Source organism: Lynx rufus, unplaced genomic scaffold (genome assembly GCF_022079265.1).
Source record: "Lynx rufus isolate CCGP_SWC_20201006 ecotype Redwood Valley unplaced genomic scaffold, mLynRuf1.p SCAF_13, whole genome shotgun sequence".
NCBI classification, from domain to species: Eukaryota; Metazoa; Chordata; class Mammalia; order Carnivora; family Felidae; genus Lynx; species Lynx rufus.
The window spans coordinates 26,642,269-26,668,592 of record NW_025814827.1 but is presented as its reverse complement, the minus strand read 5'-3'; the positions used below and the strand labels follow the sequence as shown (position 1 = coordinate 26,668,592).

Here is a 26,324-nt window from a genome sequence, read left to right as displayed (position 1 = left end):
AAAATTAAAGATAATTCAAAAGAGAGTTTCCAAATATGGTTTGAAGAATTGTAATATCATAGGAAAACTATATACCTTCCATGGTAACTACACTAAACAATACTCATTTCGTATGTCTACATTTCAGAATGTTGGTTCAGTTCTTTGCAGTCAATTTACATACACTACAAACAGACAAGAATCACCTTCTAAGAGTGGGTTGTTATGTTTAAAATATCAAAATCAAGCAAACAGAAATATCCTAAGTCCCTACAGTAGAAACATGCAAGCAATACTCAACACTCCTTTCCTTTGGCTCTTAAAATTATTTAAAAGCAACTTAGCTCAACTCTACCAGGGAGGGAAACTACTTACCTAGCCAAATTTCTTAAAGTGCTTTTTTTTTTTTTAATCTATTACTTCTACACTAAAACTCCTAGTTCTGGATTTCTTCTTACAATTCCTCAGTAAACTCTCTATGGTTACTATTTACCTCTTCCAGTGAAACCCAAATATAGCCCAGTGGTTGTGTGCAAAGGCTACCTAGTGTCATTTTTTGATTGCACCGCTTATAAGCTGTCTGATCTTGAACAAACTCTTTGACCTCTCTCTGCCTCTGTTCACTCGTCTGTAAAGTGGGTCATTATAGGACTCTCCTAATAAGGTTGTTGCAAATCGCCCACTTACAGTGTTCAGCACACTGCCTGGCACATTCTACATCACTACACATCACCCATTGCTACATCAGAGGGCCTCTTTGTGACTCTCATTCTTTCTTGACCCTTTGAAGAGTCTAACAATTGTCAAGCTATTTCTTGAACTTGATTTTAGTTTCTTTGGCTCAGGGTTCTCCTGGTTCTCTTCCTTCTCCTCAGTACCTCAGGTTTTCTCAGTACCTATCTTTTGTTCTCTTCTTCCCTAAGCCTATTCATCATTACCACGTCCCCATCTACAAATTCAGCTCTGTCCCTATCATTCTTCTCTCATTATCATTACCTAGAGAAGTCTTATCCACTCACATGATTCACTGTGTTTAATATAAAAGCATTTAACAAGATTTTAAGTAGTCAGCATTCTAGTGCAAGATGGCAAGAGAAAATGTGATTCCACATAGTCTTGTTGGCAGTAACTGTGGCAACACACAACTAGCTTGTTTTGTCACTGCCAAAATAGGTACCAATCTCATTTCAATCATCTATGAAATGCTAACATACTGTACCACTGAGGGTAGGCAAGAAGATAAAGTTGACTAAGTTGCTCAATGCCCAAGTTTACTAAGACAGAAGGCAAAAATGAAGGGGAGTGGGGGCCGGAGGTTATCCAGAAAACCATAAGTGTAAATTTATAGGGAAAAAAAGTAAAAGAAAGAACAATAAAAGAAACTTTTGGTACAAAAGAAAACACCAAGAGATGCAATCTTTGATGTAGAATGTAGTAGGAGGTGGCAAACTTAAGTGCCCCCAGGAGCTAAAAAGCAAACTGAAGGAATGAAGTGAGCATGATGCATTACAATAGGAAGTGGTAAAGACTGTGGCAAACTGGAAAATGTAACCACAGGTATTCACATTCAGTTTTTAAGAAGTAAACATTGCAGGCCAAACAAGTCACAGGTCTTTACTTTCCCTTCTCTTAGTACAGAGACAGGCAACAAGATCATTGCCACTTGTGTGATGAAACTAACTAGCTAAGAAATTTAAAAAAAGAAGCACTATTTTACTGGCTAAAAGCTACAAGTGAGACAAATTTGCTTCATATTATGATGGCATTTGTTAAACGAATGTTATGATTTGCAATTCAAGCATGGATCCACTGCTTGTAATGGAGACACCATCACAAATCCAAACACTACATTCATGGATTATTAAGATTCACTTTTTGGCTCAAAGTGGTCCAGATCCTGCCAGTGTCCAGATCCTACCCCAAAGGGTATTCTATACTTGTATTGGCTCTCTGAGGTAGTTACAGATGTATAGAAGTTCCAATATCTGCCAGGGACAAAGCTACTTATTCTGAGAAGTACTTGCAACTGACATTTGACATGGTCCTTTCCGTGTGCAGTATATCATGAGAGGGAATTGTTTATTTGGCTTATTGTCACCTGGTTTTAATCAAAATATACCTTCTTTTCTGCATCCTTGCCAACTGAAAAATGACAGTCTTGTGTCCCTGAAAGATCATACTTCTGAAAGGTGGGGCCAAATTCAGTTAGCCCTCAACACTGTAAACTCTGGTTAAAATGATACCAGTGCAAAATATCCAGGACCATCCACAAGTAGGTAAACATCAATTATACTTCTAGGAGACATTTGTTCATATCTGATATGTTCATATCTCCAGATTTCCTGGTGCTTTAAAATAAGTCTAGTTCAACATTTAATGGCCATGTACTATGCATTAGGCATTGAGCTTGGTATGCGAATTAAAAAGTTGATGAAACCATAGCTGCTGCTGAAGAGTTTATACCCTACTTGGGGAGAGAGACATGGAAACCCACTGTTTCCATATAATGTGTGCTATCAAAACAGGCGTGGAGAGTGTGCTAAGGGAGAGTACAGAAGGACCACTTGGCTTAGCCTCCTGGAAGGGAGAAAGGAGGTTAGTAAAGACTTCCTGGAAGTTATTTTTAAAAATAAAAATCCATATCCCAATTAAAGCATAATGCAACTAGCCAAGGTAATTGAACAACTTAATAAATCAGCCTAGGTAATAAACAACTTAATCAGTATACTAACCCAGCATCAGAAGTCACACTGAACACTTCCCCATGCTTCAGGATGGATTTATCCTGACTCAGTCCTACATTTTTGTTAATCATTGTTGAAATCACGACCATACATTTGAGGATAAAAGGATATATTGCCCCTAGTTCTTTAAAGAGGTAAGCAGATGTCTTCCATAAGAGCAGAAACAGGGAAGACTCTACAAATTGAAATATAATTCCGGAATCAAAAAGATTCCCCTCTCCCACGTGCTCAGGGAAATTACACTCATGTTTCCCTTCTCCCATTGAAGGTCAGGACTGTATTCATGGGTACAAAAGGCAAAGGGTAACAATTAAAGAGAGTCTGTTTCCTCTGTAACCTACACTACTGCACATGCCTTCAAATCTGCCATTTAAGGATTAGTTTTATGTAGATAATCACCACTGTGAAGACTCGATGGGACCAAAATATATTTACATCTTAGTACAAATTTCAGGATAGCCTTATTGCGAAAGGAACAGTTAAAGAAACTCCAGACTTGGAGAAATCCCTGAGTAATATGGCAGTTTTGGTTAGAATAGTAACTCAACACATTCACTTCATTTCTTAATGTTGGTAAAATGTGAAGTCTTTGCAGTTTTCCAAAGAAGACATCCAGATGGCCAACAGACACATGAAAAGATGCTCCACATCACTCATTGTCAGGGAAATACAAATCAAAGCCACATTGAGATACCATCTCACACCTGCCAGAATGGCTAATACAACAAACAGCAGGTGTTGAGGAGGATGCAAAGAAAGGGCAACCCTCTTGCACTGTTGGTGGGAATGCAAACTGGTGCAGCCACTCTGGAGAACAGTATAGAGGTTCCTCAAAAAATTGAAAATAGAACTATCGTGTGACCCAGCAATAGCACTATTGTGAATTTATCCAGAGGATAGAGGAGTGCTGATTCATAGGGGCACATGTACCCCAATGTTTATAGCAGCGCTTTCAATAATAGCCCAATTATGGAAAGAGCCTAAATGTTCATCAACTGATGAATGGATAAAGAAGATGTGTTTTATATATACAATGGAATACTACTTGGCAATGACAAAGAATGAAATCCTGCCATTTGCAGCAACATGGATAGAACTGGAGAGTATTATGTTCAGTGAAATAAGTCAGTCAGAGAAAGATAGATATCATGTTTTCACTCATATATGGAACTCGAGAAACTTAACAGAAGACCATGGGAGAAGGGAAGGGAGAAAAAAAAAGTTACAGAGAGGGAGGGAGGCAAACCATAAGAGACCGTTAAATACAGAGAATAAACTGAGGGTTGATGGGGTGGGGGGGGTGCAGGGGAGAAGGGAAAATGGGTGATGGGCATTGAGAAGGGCACTTGTTGGGATGAGCACTGGGTGTTGTATGTAAGCTATGAATCACGAGAACCTACCCCTAAAACCAAGAGCACACTGTATACACTGTGTTAGCCAACTTGAAAATAAATTATATTTTTAAAAAATAATAAAAATAAAATAAAATAATTTTAAAAGGGTAAAGTCTTTTTAAGAAATAACTGTGGAATGGTTAAATATCATGCCCCCTTTATTTTAGACAGTTTTATCATCAATGCCTGCACTCTGGGTATCAATATTTTTTGCAGCAAATTATTAATCACGCTCTTAGAGGTAAAATGTCCTTTAACTTCCTCCTATTTGTGATTTTTCTAAAACAAATTAAATGTAGTACTATCATCTGAGGAATTATTTTCACACACCACTTTCTATGCTACACACTAACAATTTTAACCTCAACAATTTAAACTCCACATCATCTTCCATAAGGCCATGGAATGATACTACCTAATTGAAAGGGGTATCTTTGTTATTCTGAATACTGAATATCTCCAAGTCAATAAAAATACTTCAAGTTGTGAAGAGAAACAGTTTTAAAAGGGGCCTCCAAATTATGCCAAATGCAATGTAAAGGCCCAGAGTTCACAGTGCATTACTCATCAATACCATGTCGTGGTACTGAACTAAGATACAATATAATTTATCCAGTAATAATAGTAATTGACCTAGAGTTACTTGCTAAAATAGGTATTGTTGCTTTATCAGCAAATAACTGAATTTAGGTGAACTTGCAAAAATAGAAACAGAAAATAATTTCTCACATACCAATCTCTGCTCTTTGTTCTTATACATTATATATTCAACATCTGCTACTGAATCTTTACTTTCCAACACAGAATAAAAAAAATCTTTATACAACTTTGGATAAAAGTGATGATTGTTGTTTAAAAAGTTCATTAGTATTTTAAATGAGTATTTTCATGAATATTTTTTGCAACGTTGTATGAAATAAACCTCCCAAACCTTCACCACAAAACTAGGAACGATGAGAAAATGGCTATGAATGTAGAGGCAAGACAATCAAAGCCAAAGTTCAGGGGGCTGGGGGAAAAAAATCAAGAATATTACACATCTAAATATATCTCAATATTAAATTTGCATTTATAGGTAGGCAAATCAAGCAGGACACTTCTTTTAATTAGGAGCAGCAGTAAGCATAACACTTAAACAGAAAACCCACATTCAGATTAAAGCATATCATTACGTGTGTGAACGTAGGCACGTCCTTGACCTCCCTGCGCCTTGGTGTTTCCCTGTGAAAAGTGAGGAGTGTTATACACACATCAGTGAGCTGTACTGAGTATGGACATACCATGATATGTGAAAGCCCAGTTCCTCAGCAATAGATGTTTCTAGTCAATTTTGGATGCTATGCTATGTGCCACTACAGTCCCCAGTAGGTTCTCACAGATCTTTAAGAGTATTTTTCCTCATTCTAAATTTTTTCCTTTCCATACAGATGTTTTATGTGGAGTTGCTTCTTTAATTTACTAGGATAACAACGAGCTCAATGCTAATTCTTATGGAAAATTCTCCCCTTTTTACCTTGACGCCAACTGGTACTTATGTGTATGCTCACTAGTGAGTCCTGCAGGCCACTGACAAGATTATTGAATGACATGCATAGAATTAGAGCCACTGCCTTGTCATCATAGGGACCTTCCCAGTGACAGTTCAGAAACCCCCTTAGAGCTCAGCAAAATTCATGAAGCAGCTGTATAAAGCCAATGTGTGCTTGAAGTCAATAACAGTGTTAGCTACCAGAACAGATTTACACAAATTTGTTGAAAAAAAAAAAATACCTCTTTCACACTGGGGTCCAGTAAAGCCGTAAGTGCAGGCACATCGATTTGGGGCCACACACCTGCCTCCATTGAGACAGCCACTTTCACAGACAGCTGTAAGATAAGGAGAGAGAAGCTGAGAGCGTTACCTGAAAGTAGGTGCTAGTCAAGTAATAACATCCCCTGAAAGGACAATAATAAAAACAAAAAAAGACAAAAAACAAAAACTAAATAATCATCCCGGGATTCATTTTAAACAGTTACTCTACGGTTCCAACTCTGTATGTGTTTTTCAGTTATCTCAGGCTAAACTGCCAGGAATAGGTGGGTTTGTACCTGTGTTAATGCTGACGGTTTTGTTCTGGGACGTATCTGAGCAATGCTTTCGGTTCTGCCTCTAAAATGGTGGTTTACAAGAGATGTTTCTGGATGAGAACTGCATTGTAGCAAGCTGACTCTTTTGCTTATGATTTTGTGCTTAATTTCCAAAGGGTACCCATGAGGGAAAACATTGGCCTCTGTCACCATTACAGAAATGCAGCATGTTAAATCACACAATTAACTGCGCTCAACAAAACGTTAATTCTGACCATATTTATGCACCATAATGAAGACCCAACTGACTGTTATAACGGAATCCATTGATGAGATAAGTCCAGTGACGCTGGAGGGAGGGACATTTTACTTTCCAGAAAAGGCATTAAAGTAAGAACTGAAAGCTCGTGCCCTGAACAACGTTTCTCTGTACAGTATCTTGCAACTCTTTCACGCATGGCCTCTTTCTAGGCATCTTTATCCGCAGGTGGTAGGCTCTTCTGAGCCAAATTGGCCAGTACCACCCACTCTTCAAAGCCCAGCTCAAATCTCATTCCTCCATGAGGCTTCCCTAAATACCTCCTTTCGAATTAATTCCTCCTTCATATATTTCCTGCACAATATGTCTATATCCTTGTGGAAGTCATCGAGTTGAGCCACTCAGATCTCCAAGAAATCCTACTGTACGTTGCTTAACTAGCTGACCGCTTCCAGCTGCCCCACCTTCAGATCTGCTTCATGTTCACATAAGGGACACATATATCCTGGCTGCTATCACCCAATGACCAAACTCAGTGGGGTACCAAAGACAGGGCATTTCTGCCCATCATGGAACTCTCCTGATGGGCAATCTTTGATTTGGACTCCCATCAGCCTGGCCCAGTTTTCCTGGAGCTGCATTATAGTCTGAGGCACTTTCTACACAATCCCACTCCCCTTGTACAGGGGTCATACCTGCATCATGGTCTGAAGGCCTTCTCCTCCTACTCTAGCTTTCTCCCCCTCTTTATTCTTTACAGCCCTTTTCCACAATAACTCCCTTGTCTATCCAATTCTGTCCTGGCATCCACTTGAGATCAGAGGACATGAACTGACACAACCCCTTATGGCCAAAATTATGGCAAGAGTTCATTTCCCATCATAAAATTAGATTTGGCTCTTAATTTACAATCAGGGCAGAAAGAAAAGATTTTAAGCAGAAAAGAAATTTGGGGATGGCCTCAGCCAACCATCTCACTTTACAGATTAGGTAAGTGAGGTCTAGGAAAGGTTTTCTAATTCTGCACGTGTTCCCTGAGAGCCTGTTGTGTGCTAGACTTTGGTGCTCATGAGGCAGTTTAGTCCAAAGGCAGCAGGAAGACTCAGCAGGTCTTCGTGATTCCCTTTCCAAAACTGTCTTCGACGGCACCCCCATCCCGCCATCTCTCTAGCCACAGCCTTGGTACTAATCTTCCCGCTTCCGGTTTCTTCCCCCGGCAGTTAATCTCTACGCTGTGGCCACAGTGGCCTTTCTCACTGTAAACCATTTACGTGATATATATGAGGCCAGCATTTCATAGCATTAAATGCATGGGCCATGAAGTCAGACTGCTTGGGTGCAAGTCCCAACTCTGCCACTTCCTCTTCATATAACTTTAAACAAGTTACTGGTGTCCCTGTGCCCCAGTTTCCTCATCTTTTAGAGGTAACAGAGGCCTCTAACTCAGGAGGTCACTGCTTTATCCAATGAGTTAATACATGCGAAGAGTTTGAAAAATTGCCTAGCACATAGTAAACACAGAGCAAATAATCCAACAGACGAATGTTCTTGGTTTTTGCTATCTCACTCTTCTCCCCTGGTTCTATTTTAGATGAAGATATGGTATGCGTAAAAGCACTCAAACCCTGGCTCATGACTTCCATTTTATCTCCCTTCCCATCACCTCCATCAGCACTTAAGCTCTAGCAAGACCAAAACACGTGCTGTGTCTGACATCTCACACTATGTCACATTCTCAGGCTTTGGCCCATGCTGTGCCAGCTGCATAGAAGGCCCATCTCCTGTTATCTGACAAGAGAACTCCACCCCATCCCTCGAGACTCATCACAAGGGTTTCCCCACACTGGGGAAGCCATCCTGTGTTTCCTCTCTCCATGCTACTGCTGTGGACTACACGAAACTCAATCATTATTCTTACCACACTGTGGTGCATAGATAGTCACAATGTTGCTTTATTTATAATAACATTATTCATCATAGCAAGTATGTATACAATGGCAAAACTGGAAACAATATGAATAAATGCTCATCATTAAATATTCATTAAATAAATACTAAATGTCTATAAATGGGGTATTTTGCAACCATTAAAACATTTAAAAATGTTTAATAACAAGGAACATACTTCTAATAAAATACTAAGTAAAAAAGTAGTCTGAAAATTATGCATACAATAGATCTCATGTACCAAATATGCATTATAAGACTAAAAGGTAATATCTGGAATGATGAGATTACGGAGAATTTTATTATTTTGTATTTTTGAGCTTTCCCAAATTCTCTGCAGGGTACATATATTCATCTCAGTGTAATAAAAAATAAGCTTTCTTAAAAGGAATTTTTATCTTCCACAAAGTACAAGGACTGATTGACTGTAGACACACACAACAGTGTTCATGAATGAACTAACAAGCTGAACATCATGTGCTAAGTATTATAGTAGCAGAATCTACACTGGGAAACTAGAGATGCAGATACCATTAATCAAGAGAAAGGACATGTTCTGGGGAGAAAGATGAGGTTGAGTTTTGAAATACTTTTAAGATGCTTCTTGAAAATCGAGGTGGAAATGTTCAGTGATCAAACAGAAGATATACATCTGGAACAAACAAGAATTCTGCACCCTGGGTGCTGATTATACATTAAAGGGATGAGGTAAGTGGGATGCTGAAGGTAAATGAGAAGAAATGGAGTCAAACCAGCATTCCCAAAATTCCAATCAGAATTTTGGTGCAAAGTGCATTAGGTAAGTGATCTGATCATATCTAAGACTCACTGGACATCTATAAAAGTGCCACATCCCAGGTAATCCAAATCCATTAGCACTTATCCCTGTATTCTTTTTATCTACATATCTGTCTACACATTTGTCTACACAGTTTAGCATCTAGAATACTTATAAGGTTTACTTACGTTGTCCGCAGTGAGTCCCTATGTATCCTTTCTGGCACAGACAGTGATCATCGCTACAGCTACCTCCATTCATACAGCGAATATTACAGTGTTGGACTTGAAAAGGAAAAGAAAAAAGAATGATTTACTTTTTGCAGTTTAAGTACATATATTGCAACACTTCACAGGAATTGAATTGTAGTCATTTGGAGAGAAAATAAAATGGTTTATCAAGATTCACATATTTGTGCAGAAATAACCTAATTGACAACATTAAGCGTGCTATTTTGTGTGTGTATAAAATCAGTTACAATGCAATTGTTTCTTTGATATTTACTTTAATAATGCTAAATGACTCCCCTAATTTAGCAGGACTTCCCACTCAGTGTCATTTCTGTAATTTCTATCAACAAGAAAATAGTGCCTTGAGTAACTGTAGGAGACAAGATTACAGTGATTACAAAGGCAATAATTTTCCTGTTCAAAGATTTAGAGTCCCACTGTAGGTGGCCAGGAAAATTGTCTGAATGACAAATTCCAAGGAATCTTGTTAAAAGAAATTTTGAAGAAAAAAAATACATACAACAGCATTTAATAACAAGGCTTCCTGATAATGGAGGCTGGCCTTGGCTCAGAAGGAACTGCTTGTTTAAACTGTAACTTTAAACTAAATAAGACCCACAATGGCTGAAATCCACTCTTCCTCACATTATCACCTACAGAAGTATGACTTCAGGGTTCAGGGCAGAAGGACCATGGGTAGCAGCCTTGGATGTGAGAAGAAACACTACAAGAAACTGAAGCTAAAGACATGTGTGAGGGAAAATGACAGTGTGGCGAGTGCTCTCCTCTCACTAGTGTTTAGGCTGACTCCAGTTAGTCCTCTGCAAACAGTATCTACTCTACTTGGAGAAGACTAAAGGCTTGATTGAATGTGTCATTAATCCTTGTTGACAAATCCCTATACAAGGAGGCCAGGATTGGGGACTGGAACTTCGGCTTACTCCACCTTGCCCTCCAAGCTGTGGGAGAAAATTCCCACAGAAAAAGGCTCCATAATTTTACGTAGGGAGAAGAGAACCCATCCTTCCATCAAAGAGCAGAAACCAGATGCTCAGCCTTGCTCTTATGCTCAGTTTTCCTGGAGCATAGGAGCCAAATCTGCTATGAGTAGAGAGAAGACGCCTCCCAGCAGCCAGCTTCCTTGGTAGCCCTGGTTAGGATTCTCATTGCTGTATCCAAGAGTGGCTATGGACTTCAGGGGAAAGGGCCATTTTCATAAGTAGCTGCACAAATCTCAGCATGACAATGGGGAAAAAGATGTCAGAACTGAATACTTACCGTGCCCTCACAGGGGACCAAAGAGTTAATGAAGTCAAGTTGAAAGTGATACACCTTCTCAAGAACATGTCACACACTTAACTGAAGCACCATCAAAGGTTCCCTACGTCTAGTGTGCTAAGAACTTCCTCAGTCTCTCAGCATTCAAGGTCCTCTTCAGCATAGCCATGGGCCTTCTAGGGCTTCTCTGAATACTCTTAGCATGTCCTATGACTCAGACCCTGATCCACTTATCATTCATTCATTCACTCAAATATTTCTCAGTGCATTCTATATGCCATACAAAATGTCAAATGCATTGTTCTAGTCTCTTGGTGGAATATCCTCCTTAACCTGTCTCGTTGTCTCTTTGCCCCAATCCTTAATCCCCAACATACAACTCACACAGCTCTTACCAAATACTGAAACCCTACCTATGTCTAAGACCCACTGCAAATGTATCTTCTTTTCTTTGATCTTTTCTGATTTTCTGTTCTCTCCTCCTTCTCCCACTTGATATGAGTCCTTTTTCTCTGACTCCAGAGTACTTTATGCTTCTCTTCTGAAATGTATATTATATAACCTAATCTATTTAAAAATTGTTTTTTCCTATCCCCAACCCATTTGTCTAAAAGCTTCTTTAGAGTGGGAAACACCATGATTATTAATTATACCATTTATATGCCTAGAGTAGTATCTTGCTTACTCGTAGGTGTGATATAAAACTTTACCAAGGTAATTTTCATTTACTTAACTCATACCACCTGATAATGACATTAAAAGCTATTCCTAAAAACTAAGACTGAGAAGTTGTCCATTATGTCCCAAGCTATTGTACAGCCCTAAGGTAGGTTACTATTAAAAATACTTTATCTTCATTTCCCCATGTATAAAAGCAGAAATAACTCCTGTGTTGGGGCATTGTTATAGAAGTGAAGCAACCCAGGAAACTGATTAAAACAGTTATTTTAGGCTTCTATGATTCTATTAAAATGTCTCAGGCAAAATGCTTTTGAATTAAAGAACTATCTACAAATATACAGAAGGAAAGATTTGGTGAAAATTTGGATAACATTCTAAGTAGGTCAGGAAAAGGTGTATAGTTGCTTTAAAAATTGAAGTTAAACTTAGTTTCATCCTATCTTAGAAAAACAGTGAGGATTGGGAAAAGCACAGGAAATGATGTCATTTGTCAAGCAGCATAGGAACTCAACCCACAAACTGATTTCAATTAAAGTGGTTCATGCCAAGAGCTAATTTCCATTCCCACATGAGCAACAAAGCCATTTAGCTACTTTGAGATAAAAAGCTAAAGTAGTTCAAATAGTGACTTTACATTATTCAAATTGAAAAATAGAATGAATTCTTTCAGGAAAAACGATAAGTTTACAGTTAAATGCAATGTAATAAAAATCTCCCTGACAGGCTTTTATGTTTTTTCTACTGTCTTTCAGGTCAACCTTTTCCAACATAAAATATTATGTCTCCTTTAAAAAATAAAACCCCTTGGCCAGACTTGTGAAATAGTAAGGCATAGTTAGTCCAGTGGTCCCAATAAACCAAGGAACTATGAATCTTTGGGCAGGGGGAACAAGCTTATGAAAAGATAATTGGATCTTCACCATCTGCTTTGCCACAAACATGTTTACCAAAGGAATTTCAGATTCTTTGTGAGTCTTAGATCTTCAGGGGAAAAGCACATTTCTTTAAAAGTGAGAGCAATCATTCAGGATTTCTGTGGGGAAATAAAGGAACTAGATACTCAGCTTCCTTACAGCAGGAACAATTTAGGGAGTATATATACATGAATTAATTTTATTTTTTATTGCCACTGATGCATATTCTAAGTTTATACTGGTTTGAACAAGCATCCCATATGTCTGGCAATTATGAGACCAAGTTTTATATCTCTAGAAAAAGCCAGGGTTCCACATAAATCCACAAGGATGTTTTCAAATATTACATGCTTTAAATACCTCAAGTCAGAATATATTCCTACACTCAATCTGTGTGAAGATTCTACCAGAAACTGAAAATACTACGGAGTTCAAGTGTCAGTGTCCAAGCTGCCATATGCAGTTAACCCTGAGAGCCGTAAGACGCAATGAGGACTTCCCATTGAAAATGAGCAGACAAGGGGCACCTGGGTAGCTCAGGTGATTAAGGGTCTGACTCTTGATTTTGGGTCAGGTCACAGTCTCATGGTTCCTGAAACTGAGCCTCACATCGGGCTCTGTGCTGACAGTGTGGAACCGGCTTGGGATTCTCTCTCTCCTCTCTCTCTCGCCACTTGTGCTCACTCTCAGGTGTGTGCTCTCTCTAAAAATAAGTAAATAGACTCTTTTAAAAAAGAGAAAATGAGCAGACTGCCTCAAAGAGTTTCAGTTAAGGCTCAACATCCTAGAGCTAACAGAAAATGTTGACATTTACCTGCAGCTATATAGTATCCTAAATAAATTTTATGTTTTTTCCAGATTCAATCATTTTGGTCATTCAATAAATACTTGCTGAATGCCTTCTACCTGCCAGGCATCAAGAAGAATTGAAGAAACTCCTTTTAGGTGATAGCCCAGTACAAATCAGTTCATGAAATAACCAACCAGAAGAGAACAATTTGAGCATGCTATGGGAATGACAGATGCAGGACTGAGGTGACCATTTTCTTTGGGAAGCATTAGTTGGGAATGAAGCTACAGGCCTGCCATTGTCTTGGCAGGTACAGAGGCAGAAAGAACACAGAGAGAAATCTGCAAATAAGCATCTATATGGCAGGTATGTGACTTTAATTTAGGTACTAGGAAAAGCACAGGCAGACAAATTAGAGAGCAAGACTAACTCCTGGACTTTCCACCTGAGACAGGTCCACAGGGGCAGCCAGAATCAAGGCAGGACAAAAATAATTTTCATTCAGAGAGATATCAGTATTGACATTTTTCCTTAAGTGCATAAATGTCCTGTGGTACCTAAAGACATACCACTCAGAAGAACAACTTCACTAAGGTATCTAAAACAAGAGTGAAAACAAAACAAAACAAAACAAAACAAAACAAAGCAAAGCAACCCTAGCAGAGCTGGGAAAAGTTCAGAGAAAGACAGGTTAAATAATAGTAGTGATAAAGACTACTAGAAAGACAGACTAGAAAGCAAAGGACTCAACTATTTCTAAAGTCTGAGCAGGTTTCACACACTCCTCTCCTCCCTGTTCGTATAAATTCCTCACTTCCCTGCAAAACCTTTCCAAGGGTCACTTCTAGATTAGCTATAGCACTACCTTCCTATCCTGAGTGTCCTCACACTTTTCAGCACGTGGTTGGCTCATATCTGCTCAAACTTGCTAACACACTGCTCTAGAATTGTTTCCCTGGCTTTCTTCCACCCTTAGAGCTTGGATTTCTGTTGGGAACACAAGCACCCCTAAATTGAAGTAAATTGAAAATGATAAAAAAAATTTCAAGGTATAAGGGGTTCCACATAAGAAAGATATCAATACTCTCCAAACTGACTTCTAGGCTTACTATAATTTTTATCAAAATCCTAGAAAGATTATTTTTGTAGGTATAGACAAGATTAACCTAAAATTTATATGGAAAGGCAAAGGAATTAGAATAGCTAAAATGATTTTGAGAAAGAAAAATAAAGTGAAAGGAATTAGTCTACTCCATTTTCAAGACTTTTCACATAGCTGCAGTAATCAAGACTGTATGGTATTGGAGAAGGGATAGATATATGGATAAATAGAATAAAACAAAGACCCAGATATAGTCCTACACAAATACGATTTTTGACAAAGGTGCCAAAGCAATTAAATGGGTGAAGGATAGTCTTTTCAAAAACAGATGGCACTGGAGCAACTGGACATCTATAGGTATTGAAGGAACCTAGACTTCAACTTCACTCCCCATTAGAAAAGTATCTCGGGGAGCTTGGGTGGCTCGGTCAGTTAGGCGCCCGACTCTTGATCTCAGCTCAGGTCTTGATTTCACGGTTGGGAGTTCAAGCCCTGCGCTGGGCTCCATACTGGACTAGAAAAGGGCAACATGAGGCATCCTTGCACTAATAGATCTCTTCCATGTCTTGACTGTATCAATGACAGTATCCTGGCCGTGATATCATACTATAGTTTCACAGGATGTTAACATTGGAAAGACTGGATGAAGGGTACCCAGGATATCTCCATATTATTTCTTATAACTGAATATGAATCTATACCTCAAAAAAGAAGTTTTTAAAATCCTTTTTAAAAGCATAAACAATAAAACAGGATGAGTATAAAAGTGATCTCCAAATTCTTAAATATAAAATTCAGGTAACCACTTTTATAATAATATATGTTATTGAAGAAGATAATAATCTATTTTATATAATTCATATTTTTAAGTTTTTTTATTTTTTTAAATAATCTCTACACCCCATGTAGGTCTCAAACTCACAAACCTGAGATCAAGAGACACATGTGCTACAAACTGAGTCAGCCAGGTGTCCCTATATTATGTATACATTTAAAGAAGAGCTTGAGGGGCGCCTGGGTGGCTCAGTCAGTTAAGCGTCTGACCCTTGATTTTGGCTCAGGTCATGATCTCATGAGATCGAACCCCACGTGGGGCTCCCACACTGAACATGGAGCCTGCTTAGGATTTCTGTCTTTTTCTCTCTCTCTCTCTCTCTCTGCCCCTCTTCCCCTTGTGCTCTCGCACAAATATTTAAAATATTTAATAAATAATATTTAATAACAAATATTTAATAAATAATTAAAAAGAAAAAGAAGAGCTTGAATAAATTCATGCATCAGTCCACCATGACCTAATTATGAGAATTAGGATAGCTCAGTGTCCATCGTCAGCCTCAGAAACTGATGGAGTCAAGAACAGTACCAATAGAACTGGAATTAAAGTCCAGAAAACCCATTTTTTCTGACTCTGGCTGGCCAATCTTCTCTTTTTCCCTGGTGCCCTATGGCCAGTGGCAAAAGTTCCAATAGATTAAGGGAAGCCCTGTCTTCCTAGTGCCCAAAGGAATTTCTGGCTGGCAGTTTGGGCCTTCTGGAAATGCAGTCTCTCCTTCAGGCCACTAAGAGATCATTTCCTATTCTCAGAGTCCCAGCACACTCAAGTAGAAAACAACCTGAAAGAACAACACTCCTTTCATTTTCAAATGAGAAAATTAAAGCCTCAGTGCCCCACAACTTTCCCAGCCTCCTTGACCCATATCACATAACAAGTGTAAAATTTCTCACAGGAAATATTGGTGAAATAAATGGTCTAAGTTTGCCCCTTTGGGAATACAAACATTTCTCTCTGTCGAGTTATCCTTCTACTAGTAGGAAAGTTAGTAAAGTGATTTCTCCACATTTATTGTCAAACACACTGCGGCCAAGAAGTTCTATAGGATAGCACAGATATTCCCTAGAATATCACTTCAAAAGATCAGAAATGAATTCTGAGTATCTCAGCTACCCTTCATTTAAAACATTCTCCCACGTTTAATTTTGCAAGATATTTAGACAATATTAGCATAGGTAGAGTCCAAGCCAATGATTTAAAGCTCCAAATATCTTGATGAAACCAGACTGTCCTCCTCATACCACTCTGATCCGCAATCTACTCAGGGATTTTGTGCAATGTGCAGGTACCATAGGTGGACCTAAACTTCTTCAAAGAGTACTACCCACAAGTCTTGGACTCCAGTCTCTCACCTAAATCTGGCCCACAGGACCTATCACTATACTTCTCCTATCTTGAGGCTAGCTTGAAATCTACTATGACCAACTTGTCAACATCCTATCTCTGTATCTCATGATTTTTATTTGACAGAGAAATTATTAGCAGCTTACACGATCATGCTGAAGACCTTTCCAACTGGATACCTAGTTTTGTCATCCAGCTATATTTTCTCTCTGCCAGAGAGGTACACTGTTGGTGGTTGTTCCACGGCCCATCTGAGCAACTGGGTCTGTTCCCAACTTGATATCTAGACTCCTTCCTCATCCCTTAGGCAATTCTCTGTGGCAGCCTGATAGAGATCAGGATGTCCAACATGTTCCTGTAAATGCCACCAGTTGACTTGTCTACCTCTCTGTATTTCCTTCAGCTCAGGCGCCCTTGATTTGTAGAATGAATTTGCTATTGCTTGGAAGATGCACATTCAAAACTAACCTGAGATCAAATAAGAATATGCTGTTCTCAATGCAATAAGCAAATAACTCCCAGCCCATGGGTAGTTTCTATCCCAATCTGCAACTGGCTATCTTTAGTAGTAGGCTGTCTTTGTTTATGCTCCACCAGAAGCAAATTCTAAAACAATAATTTAAATGCACGTAATCTGTTTTATAAGTAACGTCAGGAAACACTGGTAGGGAAGTAGGGAAGTGAGACAATGAACAGAAGGAAGCTAATAAATACATGATGGAGCCTATTACCACTGCGGGCAGGTGGGGCTTAATCCACCAGGGAACTCTAAGAGACAGTGGAGAACGCACTTCATAGTTCTGCAAATTTAGAGGCAAGGAATCTGGGGCACTTATCCAACACTCTCCGTCTGTCACTGGCTAACAATTGCTTCTAAGGCCACTAACCCTCTGGCACTTCCAGCATGCCCTGCATGTGGACCTGGTATGCTCCCTGCCAGAAAATTTTACAGAGCTATAAGGTAGAGTTACCTGTGCTCATCCATAAATGCAAAGATATGTGAGTGGGCACCAAGAATGTCTATTAGGACTACCTGCCCTACCCTGTTAATTGGCTCATGAGAGCCAGGGCTAAATATTAGGAGTCTTAATAGGTAATGAACCTTGACCACACTAAAGTCTCTACTTGCAATAAACAAAAGAGAATGCTCTTATTCCACAATACTTTTTCCTGAAAACCTTGTCAAAAACAGAACACACTGTAAGGGGAATGAATTTTCTAAGAAAAAATAGGCAATGGGAAAGAAACCCAAGTTTTTTGCTTTGATGATGGTCAAGGTGTTGAGGGGCTGTTTATAAAGGCATAAACTTAAACCTTTTTAATAACCAATAATGACTCACCTCCTTCCCAATCCCTACATTTCCTCTAGTTAATTCATTGCTGAGGACCCCACATTTAAAGAATAAAAAACCAAAAAGGAGCACAGGGGTGGCTCAGTCGGTTAAGCGTCTGACTCTTGACTTCTGCTCAGGTCATTCATGATCTCACGGTTCGTGAGTTTGAGTGAGTGCTCTCTCATAAAATAAATAAATAAACTTAAAAAAATAAACCAAAAAAAAAAACCCCAAAAGTCTAATGAAAACAATAGAACTAGCAAGGAAAGGCTCTGAAAAATGAACTGTGGGTATTATTTGGCATCACAGAATGAAGTGATAAAATTCTGAAAGAGAAAATACATTTGTGCTTAAGGAAAAATCACCCCCAAAACTTCCATAATGACTTCTTACATCTTCTTTTTGCAAAAGTAGGGGTCTTCAGTTTTTACAAAAGTGTTTAATCAGAGTCATATTTCAGTACCACTAGGAAAAATGCCTAGTTTTCTTGAGCCAAAAATGTTCATTGAACAACCAATCCACTGAGCATCTTTTATGGTGTTTACACTGGAGACACAAAGATAAATAAGGTGATACCTACACAGGAGAACATAATCTTTACAGTATTCATAGTAACTAAGTCCCATAGGTAATTTCCTTATAAAGAGTGAAGAAGGAAATGGGAGGCCAGACTAAGGAAAGCCATTCCAAGTATTTTGGGCAGAACAGAGAAGGCAGATGTTCTAGTGAAAAAAATGTATTGCAGGCAAGAGAAAAGCCAAAAGCAAATTTAGGAGAAAATAGGGCATAACCACACAAAATAATATTATATATAATAACATGTTATACTCACTGGATCTGGAGCCACAGGAAGGAGATATCTGACCAGATGGGCAAGTGCACATATTTGGCCTAGAACAAAATCCATCCCCACAGGAATGCCGGCAAATGGCTGTCAATAAAACCAGAGGTCTGTAAGTACATGGCTTGAGAGCATGGCGCTTTATAGGAACCCAACCCTCAAATGAGGAAACCTGGGCTCTCAGGTGCCTCGTTAATTTTGCCTTCATGATTCATGACCTTAGGCCACAGGTTTATTCACTTACAAAACAAACCTGTTGAACTAAACAAGCTCTGGATGTAAAATGCTGCAACTCCCTTATTTATACCAGTGGTTCTCAACCTCTCTCTTATTCCACACAGCACCCAATCTATCAAAAGCCCCCAGTATCTTATTTAGGGAAAACAGAACAAACAAAAGTCTTGCATTTAAACATATTTATATGCCTACAAGCATTTTGTTTTTATATTAGCTTTACAATTTAATGATAGAAGAGTTGCAGAGGTAGTCTTGGGAGCCTATTTCATTATAAATGCTTATTGCTTAATAATTTCTATAAAAATACTATGCCCTGCTAAGACTAATTCTCTACACTGGATCCTGCCCATGGAGTAGCTTTGATTTTACACTGAAGATGTACATCAACAATCTGAGAGAAGAAGTTGGGAATCCACTACAATAGCACTGATTCTGCAGTCAAGAAGCTGTTCATCTTTTAGAAAAATATTTACACTTTCATGATACTGAGGGACTAATACGCTGGCACCAGATGCTCTGCTGATGGCCAGAAGGAAAGTCTAAATGGCAAATGATTTATATTTATTAGCAGACTAAGATTTGGCCACTACTTTTTATGCTCATAGACATTATCTCTTCCTCAAATTCCTGTATAACCTTGCAAGAGGCAAATGAGATGTGCAAGGCTAAAAATAATATACTTGATAGAAAATGCATTCAAACACCAAAAAAGCTTAGGATGGAGACTGAAAACTATTAAGAAATAAGCTGTCAAAGGATCCTATAAACATTTATTTGAATACTTGTGTATTCAAATAAATGCTATTGAAGACAGCATTTCTTATAGATTCTACAGAACACAAGGAAGGGGTGCCTGGGTGGCTCAGTCAGTTAAACATCCAACTCTTGATTTTAGCTCAGGTCATGATCTCACAGTTTGTGAGATCAAGCCCCGAGTCCAGCTCCATGCTGAATGTGGAGCCTTCTTGGGAATCTCTCTCTCTCTCTCTCTCTCTCTCTCTCTCTCTCTCTCTCCCTCTCTCTCTGCCTCTCCCCCACTGGTACATGCTCCTGCATGCACACACGCGCTCACAAAATAAATAAATAAATAAATAAATAAATAAATAAATAAATAAAAATTTAAAAAAAGAACACAAGGGAAACACACTGTCAAGTTCATTTAGAAAATGTCAAATACCATTATATATCTCTCTTAGTGATTCAGTTTTGATCCTTAAATAAAGCACAATATGCCAAATGAATAAGATGCTTCTGGTCAAAATCAAGAACTGGGATAGAGGTGAACTTTTCAGGTCACCAAGAGAATACTGGTTGAAATATTGTTCTTCTGCACAGACCACTCTAGGCCAACATAGAAAGTGGATCTAGTGATTCCTTAATGTCCTTTCAACTCTAACTTTTCCCACTGTCTGATGGAATTTTCTGAAAACTGAAAATTCCTCCATAGGTATGATGACAGGAAAAGCTCATAAAGGATGGATGCCATAACCAATTTGACTTACATCTCCTTTAAATAGCATCTTTTCTGACATGTGGTTTGTCACTCAACATTTCTGGTGTGTGATGAGAATCTGGACATTTGCCGTGGCAGCAGAATCAATGGGGGAATCTCTGGCACCATGTGAGTTCTTCCCTAGTCTTTCTACTCATCTTCATCTGATGTTCTAGCCACTTCCTTTCCTCTCTGAAAGTTAGGTCTATCTTTGGCCTCGACCACCCAAATTCAATGTACAAGGTTTGAGTAGGCTTGTGGGTGGCCAACAAAGTTAGAAATTATAATAAGGAAAGCAGCAATGTATCCTTTTTTCAAAATCCCATCCAAGTGATTACAAAGTCTATGAAGCCAGGCAACATGTACCCTTGATCAAATTATCCCTGTGGCTCTATTCCCTGTATGTCAGAAATATTCCAAAGGAAGTCACTGAATTAAAGTACAACAGCAGTTTGACCAACTTAGTGTATTTCCCAATCTGGATTCAGAGGAAGTAGGAAAATCTTAGAGCTGGAAGACTCTGCTATAAACATATTAATGGTATGCAGTTACAAAGGAACAAGTACTAAGAATCACCATGCAACCAAAACAACAAAAGAAGAACATGAAGAATGACAGACTATCTATTTACTTACGGACAATACACTGATTTCCACCAGGTAAGGTTTTCCATCCAGGGCAGCAGTAAGCATTATAACGTGATCCACAGACATTAGGTCTAAAACAAACAAACAAACAAACAAACAAACAAACAAACAAAAATCCAATTAGAAGAACTCCACACTTTTTAAAAAACAATATGTGACCACATACAAAGGGGAAAAAAATGTCTCTGAGTTACAAGAACAGGACGAATTTTTGTAGACAAAAAAAAAAAAAAAAGTAAACTCATGGGACCCAACACTGGCTTAGTAGTTCGGGACTCTAACATAATGATACCAATAAGGATATCCCTCAGTATCACCTATGCATACATCAGAAAAATAAAAACAAGAGATGCAAAATGTAGTGCATTCTATCACAACGCACAGATATAAAAATGTATGGAGTTATATGAGTCTAATTTAAATAATAAAATTCCTACCAATCTAGTTAAGAAAGGTCATCACGAAATCTGCATATAAAGTTTTAAATTTCTACTCATTGAAGCTGTGTATATTTTTTCTGTGTCCCAGCTCACTCCTAAAAAGTGGCCATATTCTTCCTTTCACCAGAATTACAGGAACGCAAATGCTGACATTAGTCGGAAAAAATAAAAGCAAAAAAATGTAAATATTTCTTTAGCCAAAGTTTGGAAACACAGTTGATTACCAGAAGTTACAGGAAAACAAAGTCAACGTAACTTTGGGTTTCTTGTTTACAGACATTTCTGCTCCATCAGGTTTCTTGGAGCAAAGCTTCCATTCAGAATCCAGATGATACATATTTAACAACTTAAGGGAGCAACTGTTGTAAGGATCTACTTAACTCTACACTAGAAACTAAGAGGACTGAACACACAGAGACAGGAAAGAAACCATTCATTTCACTATGCCATATCTAAGGGCCTAAACATTAATGCTACTTCCTAAAGTTCAGGGGCTGATGAATAAGGTCAAACGTTTTGTAATCAATTTCACAAACAGTAGCTATTCCAAGGCTTGCTAGTATAAATCCTGTAGCCCCATAAGAGTAAACCTTTAAAAACAACTGTGTAACTAAAATGTACTTCTGGGGGCGCCTGGGTGGCTCAGTCGGTTTAGGGGTCTGACTGTTGGATTTCAGCTCAGGTCATGATGTCATGGTTTGTGGGTTCAACTCCCATGTCAGGCTCTGTGCTGACAACGTGGAGCCTGCTTAGGATACTATCTCTCTCCCTCTCCCTCTGCCCCCTTCCCTGCATGCACTCTCTCTCTCCCTCTCTCTCAAAGCAAATAAATAAACTTGAAAGAAAGAAAGAAAGAAAGAAAGAAAGAAAGAAAGAAAGAAAGAAAGAAGAAAGAAAGAACAAACTTCTGGTTGGGGTGTATTCACAAACTCTCCATCTATATGCAGACCATGTGTAACAGCACAGACCCCCCCTTCATCTTCTCTGAACTCATTGCTTCAAGCACAAGCAGAATTGGGAACAAAGGTGAAGACTTTGCTCTATCCTGTGCCTCTCTCACAGCCCCAGGGGACCCGGAACACTGCAGGGCAAAATGCACACTTCAGACTGACTGATGCTGAGGCCAAAAAGAGAGATAGGAAGAAAGATGAAGGAACCCGGGAAAGGGCCCTATTCCTCCAAAACTAGACATAAAATGATGGAAAAAGGCTTACTATGCACCCAATGCTGAAACCTCTCTGAGCTTTAGTTGAAGTCTCTGCACATTGGCGTAATGAAATGTCTGCCTTGGCCACATCATGTGTGTGTGTGTGTGTGTGTGTGTGTGTGCGCGCGCGCGCGTGTGTGTGTGTGTCAGATGAAATAATGGACATGAACGCAATACAGCATTATTAACATGATAGAATCATTTTCTGACCTAAATTAACTACTCAACAAGAGGCACTATAAGAGATTAAGGAAGAGAGAGTTTATTACAAATTCTAAGCCACTGGCTCTCAATCCTGTATCCCTTCTGTGACAAAGTAGTGCCCAAAACTTCAATTCAGAGTACCCAGAACTTCCTGGGGCAACTCAGAATCTTGGAAAGGGGAGTAAGATGAGAAGTTAGGATAGGGGGTTAGGGTGAGGGTTAGAGTAACCAAACCTTCCAAACTCCACAAATTTCTCTAGACTAGAAATGATAATTCAAGCCAGAGTCAACCACCTCAAACCTTCCCCACTAACAGCTCATTACAACAACTCCACTGGGTCCAGTCCAACGCCAAACCAAATCCTGGAATAGCTTCAGAGGACCCCTGAGCCTTTATAGGTGTCCTGTGGTTGGAGTAACTATGTTTTCAAACAAAAATCAAGACATATTGTCTGACAAGAATGAGTGTATTTATGGAGTAATAACACATATAACATGGTGAAAAGGCTAAGAAAAAAGAGTCCAGAATCAGTAATTTCAGTCCTACAAAGCAAGATATTAAAAAGATTTTCCAAGGTGTTTGAAAATCATACTAATCTAAACATTCCTCATTGTTTTTTCAATGTTTACAATCAACCTGCAGACAAAACATGGGAGATGTTACAATTTACAATGATTTCAAAACAAAATGTAAATGTTTTAAACGGGCACCTGTAAAGGTAATGGTATAGCTATCAAGTTAGGAAGAAAGGTATGGAGAGAAATAAAGTAGTTGCTCCAAGAGACAGAGGTTTAAGTATATTATATAATGTTTTAAAATAACCAATAACTGGGGCGCCTGGGTGGCTCAGTCGGTTAAGCTGCCGACTTCGGCTCAGGTCATGATCTCATGGTCCGTGGGTTCGAGCCCCGCGTCGGGCTCTGTGCTGGCAGCTCAGAGCCTGGAACCTGTTTCAGATTCTGTGTCTCCTCTCTCTGACCCTCCCCCGTTCATGCTCTGTCTCTCTCTGTCTCAAAAATAAATAAATGTTAAAAAAAATTTTTTAAATAAAATAAAATAACCAATAGCTGAAAGTCATACCATGATTTTTTAAAAAGTAGGAAGGAAACGAGAGAGAAAAGGTATAGATATCTAAGTGAGCTACGTCCCCATCTTTCATTGCATGGAACCAATGGATACTGTTTAAATCTAGAAATAGAGGTACAAGCACAGTACATGGTGTCATAAAGAGAAACATGAGAAGAACTAAAACCAAACATGGTTAAAATTGGTTGCCCCAAGAGATGAGGATCTGGGGAAATGAAGATAATTCTTTTGCATCCACACCTAATGCCCATTCATAACTGCTCATTTTTTTTAATTTTTTTTAACGTTTATTTATTTTTGAGACAGAGAGAGACAGAGCATGAACAGGGGAGGGGCAGAGAGAGAGGGAGACACAGAATCATAAGCAGGCTCCAGGCTCCGAGCCATCAGCCCAGAGCCCGACGCGGGGCTCGAACTCATGGACCGCGAGATCGTGACCTGAGCTGAAGTCGGATGCTTAACCTACTGAGCCACCCAGGCGCCCCCATAACTGCTCATTTTTTTAAAAACATTTATTTATTTATTTTTGAGAGAGAGAGTGAGAGTGCTTGAGCAGGGGAGGGAGGGAGGGAGGGAGAGAAAGAGAGAGAGAGAGAGTGAGAGAGAGAGAATCCCAAGCAGGCTCTGCACTCTCAGTGCAGAACCCCATAGGGGGCTCAAACTCAAGAACCTGCGAGATCATGACTGAGTCGGACGCTTAGCCAAATGAGCCACCCAGCACCCCAATAACTGTTCATTTTTTTTAAACATGTGCTGCTACACTTTGATCATCCTCTTTTATTTAAAGCAATTACCTTAAAAGTATAAACATCTTCTCTCCTAAATGGGGTACTTTCTGTTTCATTGCATGAACTGTTTCATTCATTCACAGTTCCGTTACATTAGTGATCACGTTTTCATTTCACTGTGTTACTTAAAATTCTACTTATTGTCTAACTGTGGTTTTGTTCACATGCTCTGACATTTTTTTTATTTTAATAATTTTTTAATTTTGATAATTTTATCTCTTATAGTATTGCATTATTCAATTTAAGTTGTTGCAACCAATATCCTCAATCAATGACTGTTTGAATCTTTAACACATTAACACATTAAATATTGCTAGGTTAAATGGCTTAGTGCAAAGTATTAGAAAGATGTAAGAATTCTCTGCTAATTTTGGTCTTGAGAACTCCAAACTAACAGCACTCTTTCGAACAAGCTGGGTGGTATTTATTCTACTCACACACAGGAAAAACAGCTCTAATTCTAGAAATAAATGAATGTCTTATTTAAGTTGGAAAGCACTAAGATATGTAAAGTCTAAAGTAGACACATTGGATTACTTCCATATCAAAGATTTTATTCTAAAGTTTCACACAGAAAGCATTAACAAAGAAGATAAATCTCTAATGGAGTTACTTTTTTGTGTAAATGAAAGTTTAGCATTCAAACTTTTCTTTTCCTTTTCATTTCCCCAACCACACCCACCAACCTGCTGCCCAAAAAAAGTCAAGAGTTAAAGCTTAGTGCAAGTGGCAGTACCATTCGGCAAATTCAAAGTAAAATTCAGAGAGAAAAGAAATGTATGCTATGTGCTAAAAACATACTGCTTTATTTCATCCGCAAGGCAACCCTTTGAGGTAAGTTATTGCCTTTAACATTAAAGACACTATGACTTAGGAAGGTTAAACAAACCAGCCAGGGTCCCACAGCTTGGAAGTAAAGAATGGGGATTTGAACTCAGGAAGCCTGCTGCCAGTTCACTCTCTTAACTGCTATGTTACGGCAGAGATGCCTTTGGGGGCAAGATGGCATTTCACCTAATAGCTTTCATGAGGGAATGAGTGACAAACCCCACCAAATGTCCATCAACAAACTACCAATTTAAGCATAAATTGTTTTTACCTGTATTCTAAAAGTTCAGGGGGAAAAGGAAAAATATATTACAGTCCACTTTCCACTGTCTATTACATTGTTTTAATTGTTAGGTCTTTATCTGTTACTTCTCTTACCAGTTGCTTTGAATACAATGCTTACAACAACCCACCTCCAATCTCTCCAGGGGTGGGTGAGCCTCAGCAGGCCGAATACTCAGATCTAGTTAAGACAAGGCACTTGGAGATTATGTGGGCTAGCAAAAGCCCCTCTCAATGGAGCAAACAGCTGGGCTTTACCATGTCTGACCACATCACTGCAGGAACTGGCCTGTGTACAAGATGTCTGCAGTGTGTCCACATTCCTTAGCCAGAATCCACTTCTGTAAATCTGGCCTCTCTTACAGGCAAGATAGCCTTTCTGCTTCCTATCCCAAGTTCAAACTCCCTTTCAGACAAGACTGGGGGAAAAAAAAAGTTCAATGGGCTTTTATTTCATATACATGTGACGTATTTAAATCCTTGGGCAAGAAGGTTAATGAGGCTGACACTACTCCATGCATGAGTGACCTACTTTTTTGAATTGTGGGAGAAAAATATGATGATTTACTCCTCTCAAGCATAAGTGTGCAGGGGACCC

The 26,324-nt window shown here is 38.9% G+C and overlaps 1 protein-coding gene across 1 annotated transcript in view; it reads right to left on the bottom strand.

Moving 5' to 3' along the window:
- Positions 1–26,324, bottom strand: part of FBN1 (fibrillin 1) — a 233,001-nt gene that overhangs the window by 184,374 nt on the left and 22,303 nt on the right. The window contains exons 2-5 of the mRNA XM_047074460.1: positions 20,879–20,961; positions 18,506–18,604; positions 9,357–9,452; positions 5,888–5,983 (exon numbers count right to left, since the gene is read on the bottom strand). Coding sequence (XP_046930416.1) covers positions 5,888–5,983; positions 9,357–9,452; positions 18,506–18,604; positions 20,879–20,961 — 374 coding nt within the window. The remainder of the gene's footprint in view (positions 1–5,887; positions 5,984–9,356; positions 9,453–18,505; positions 18,605–20,878; positions 20,962–26,324) is intronic.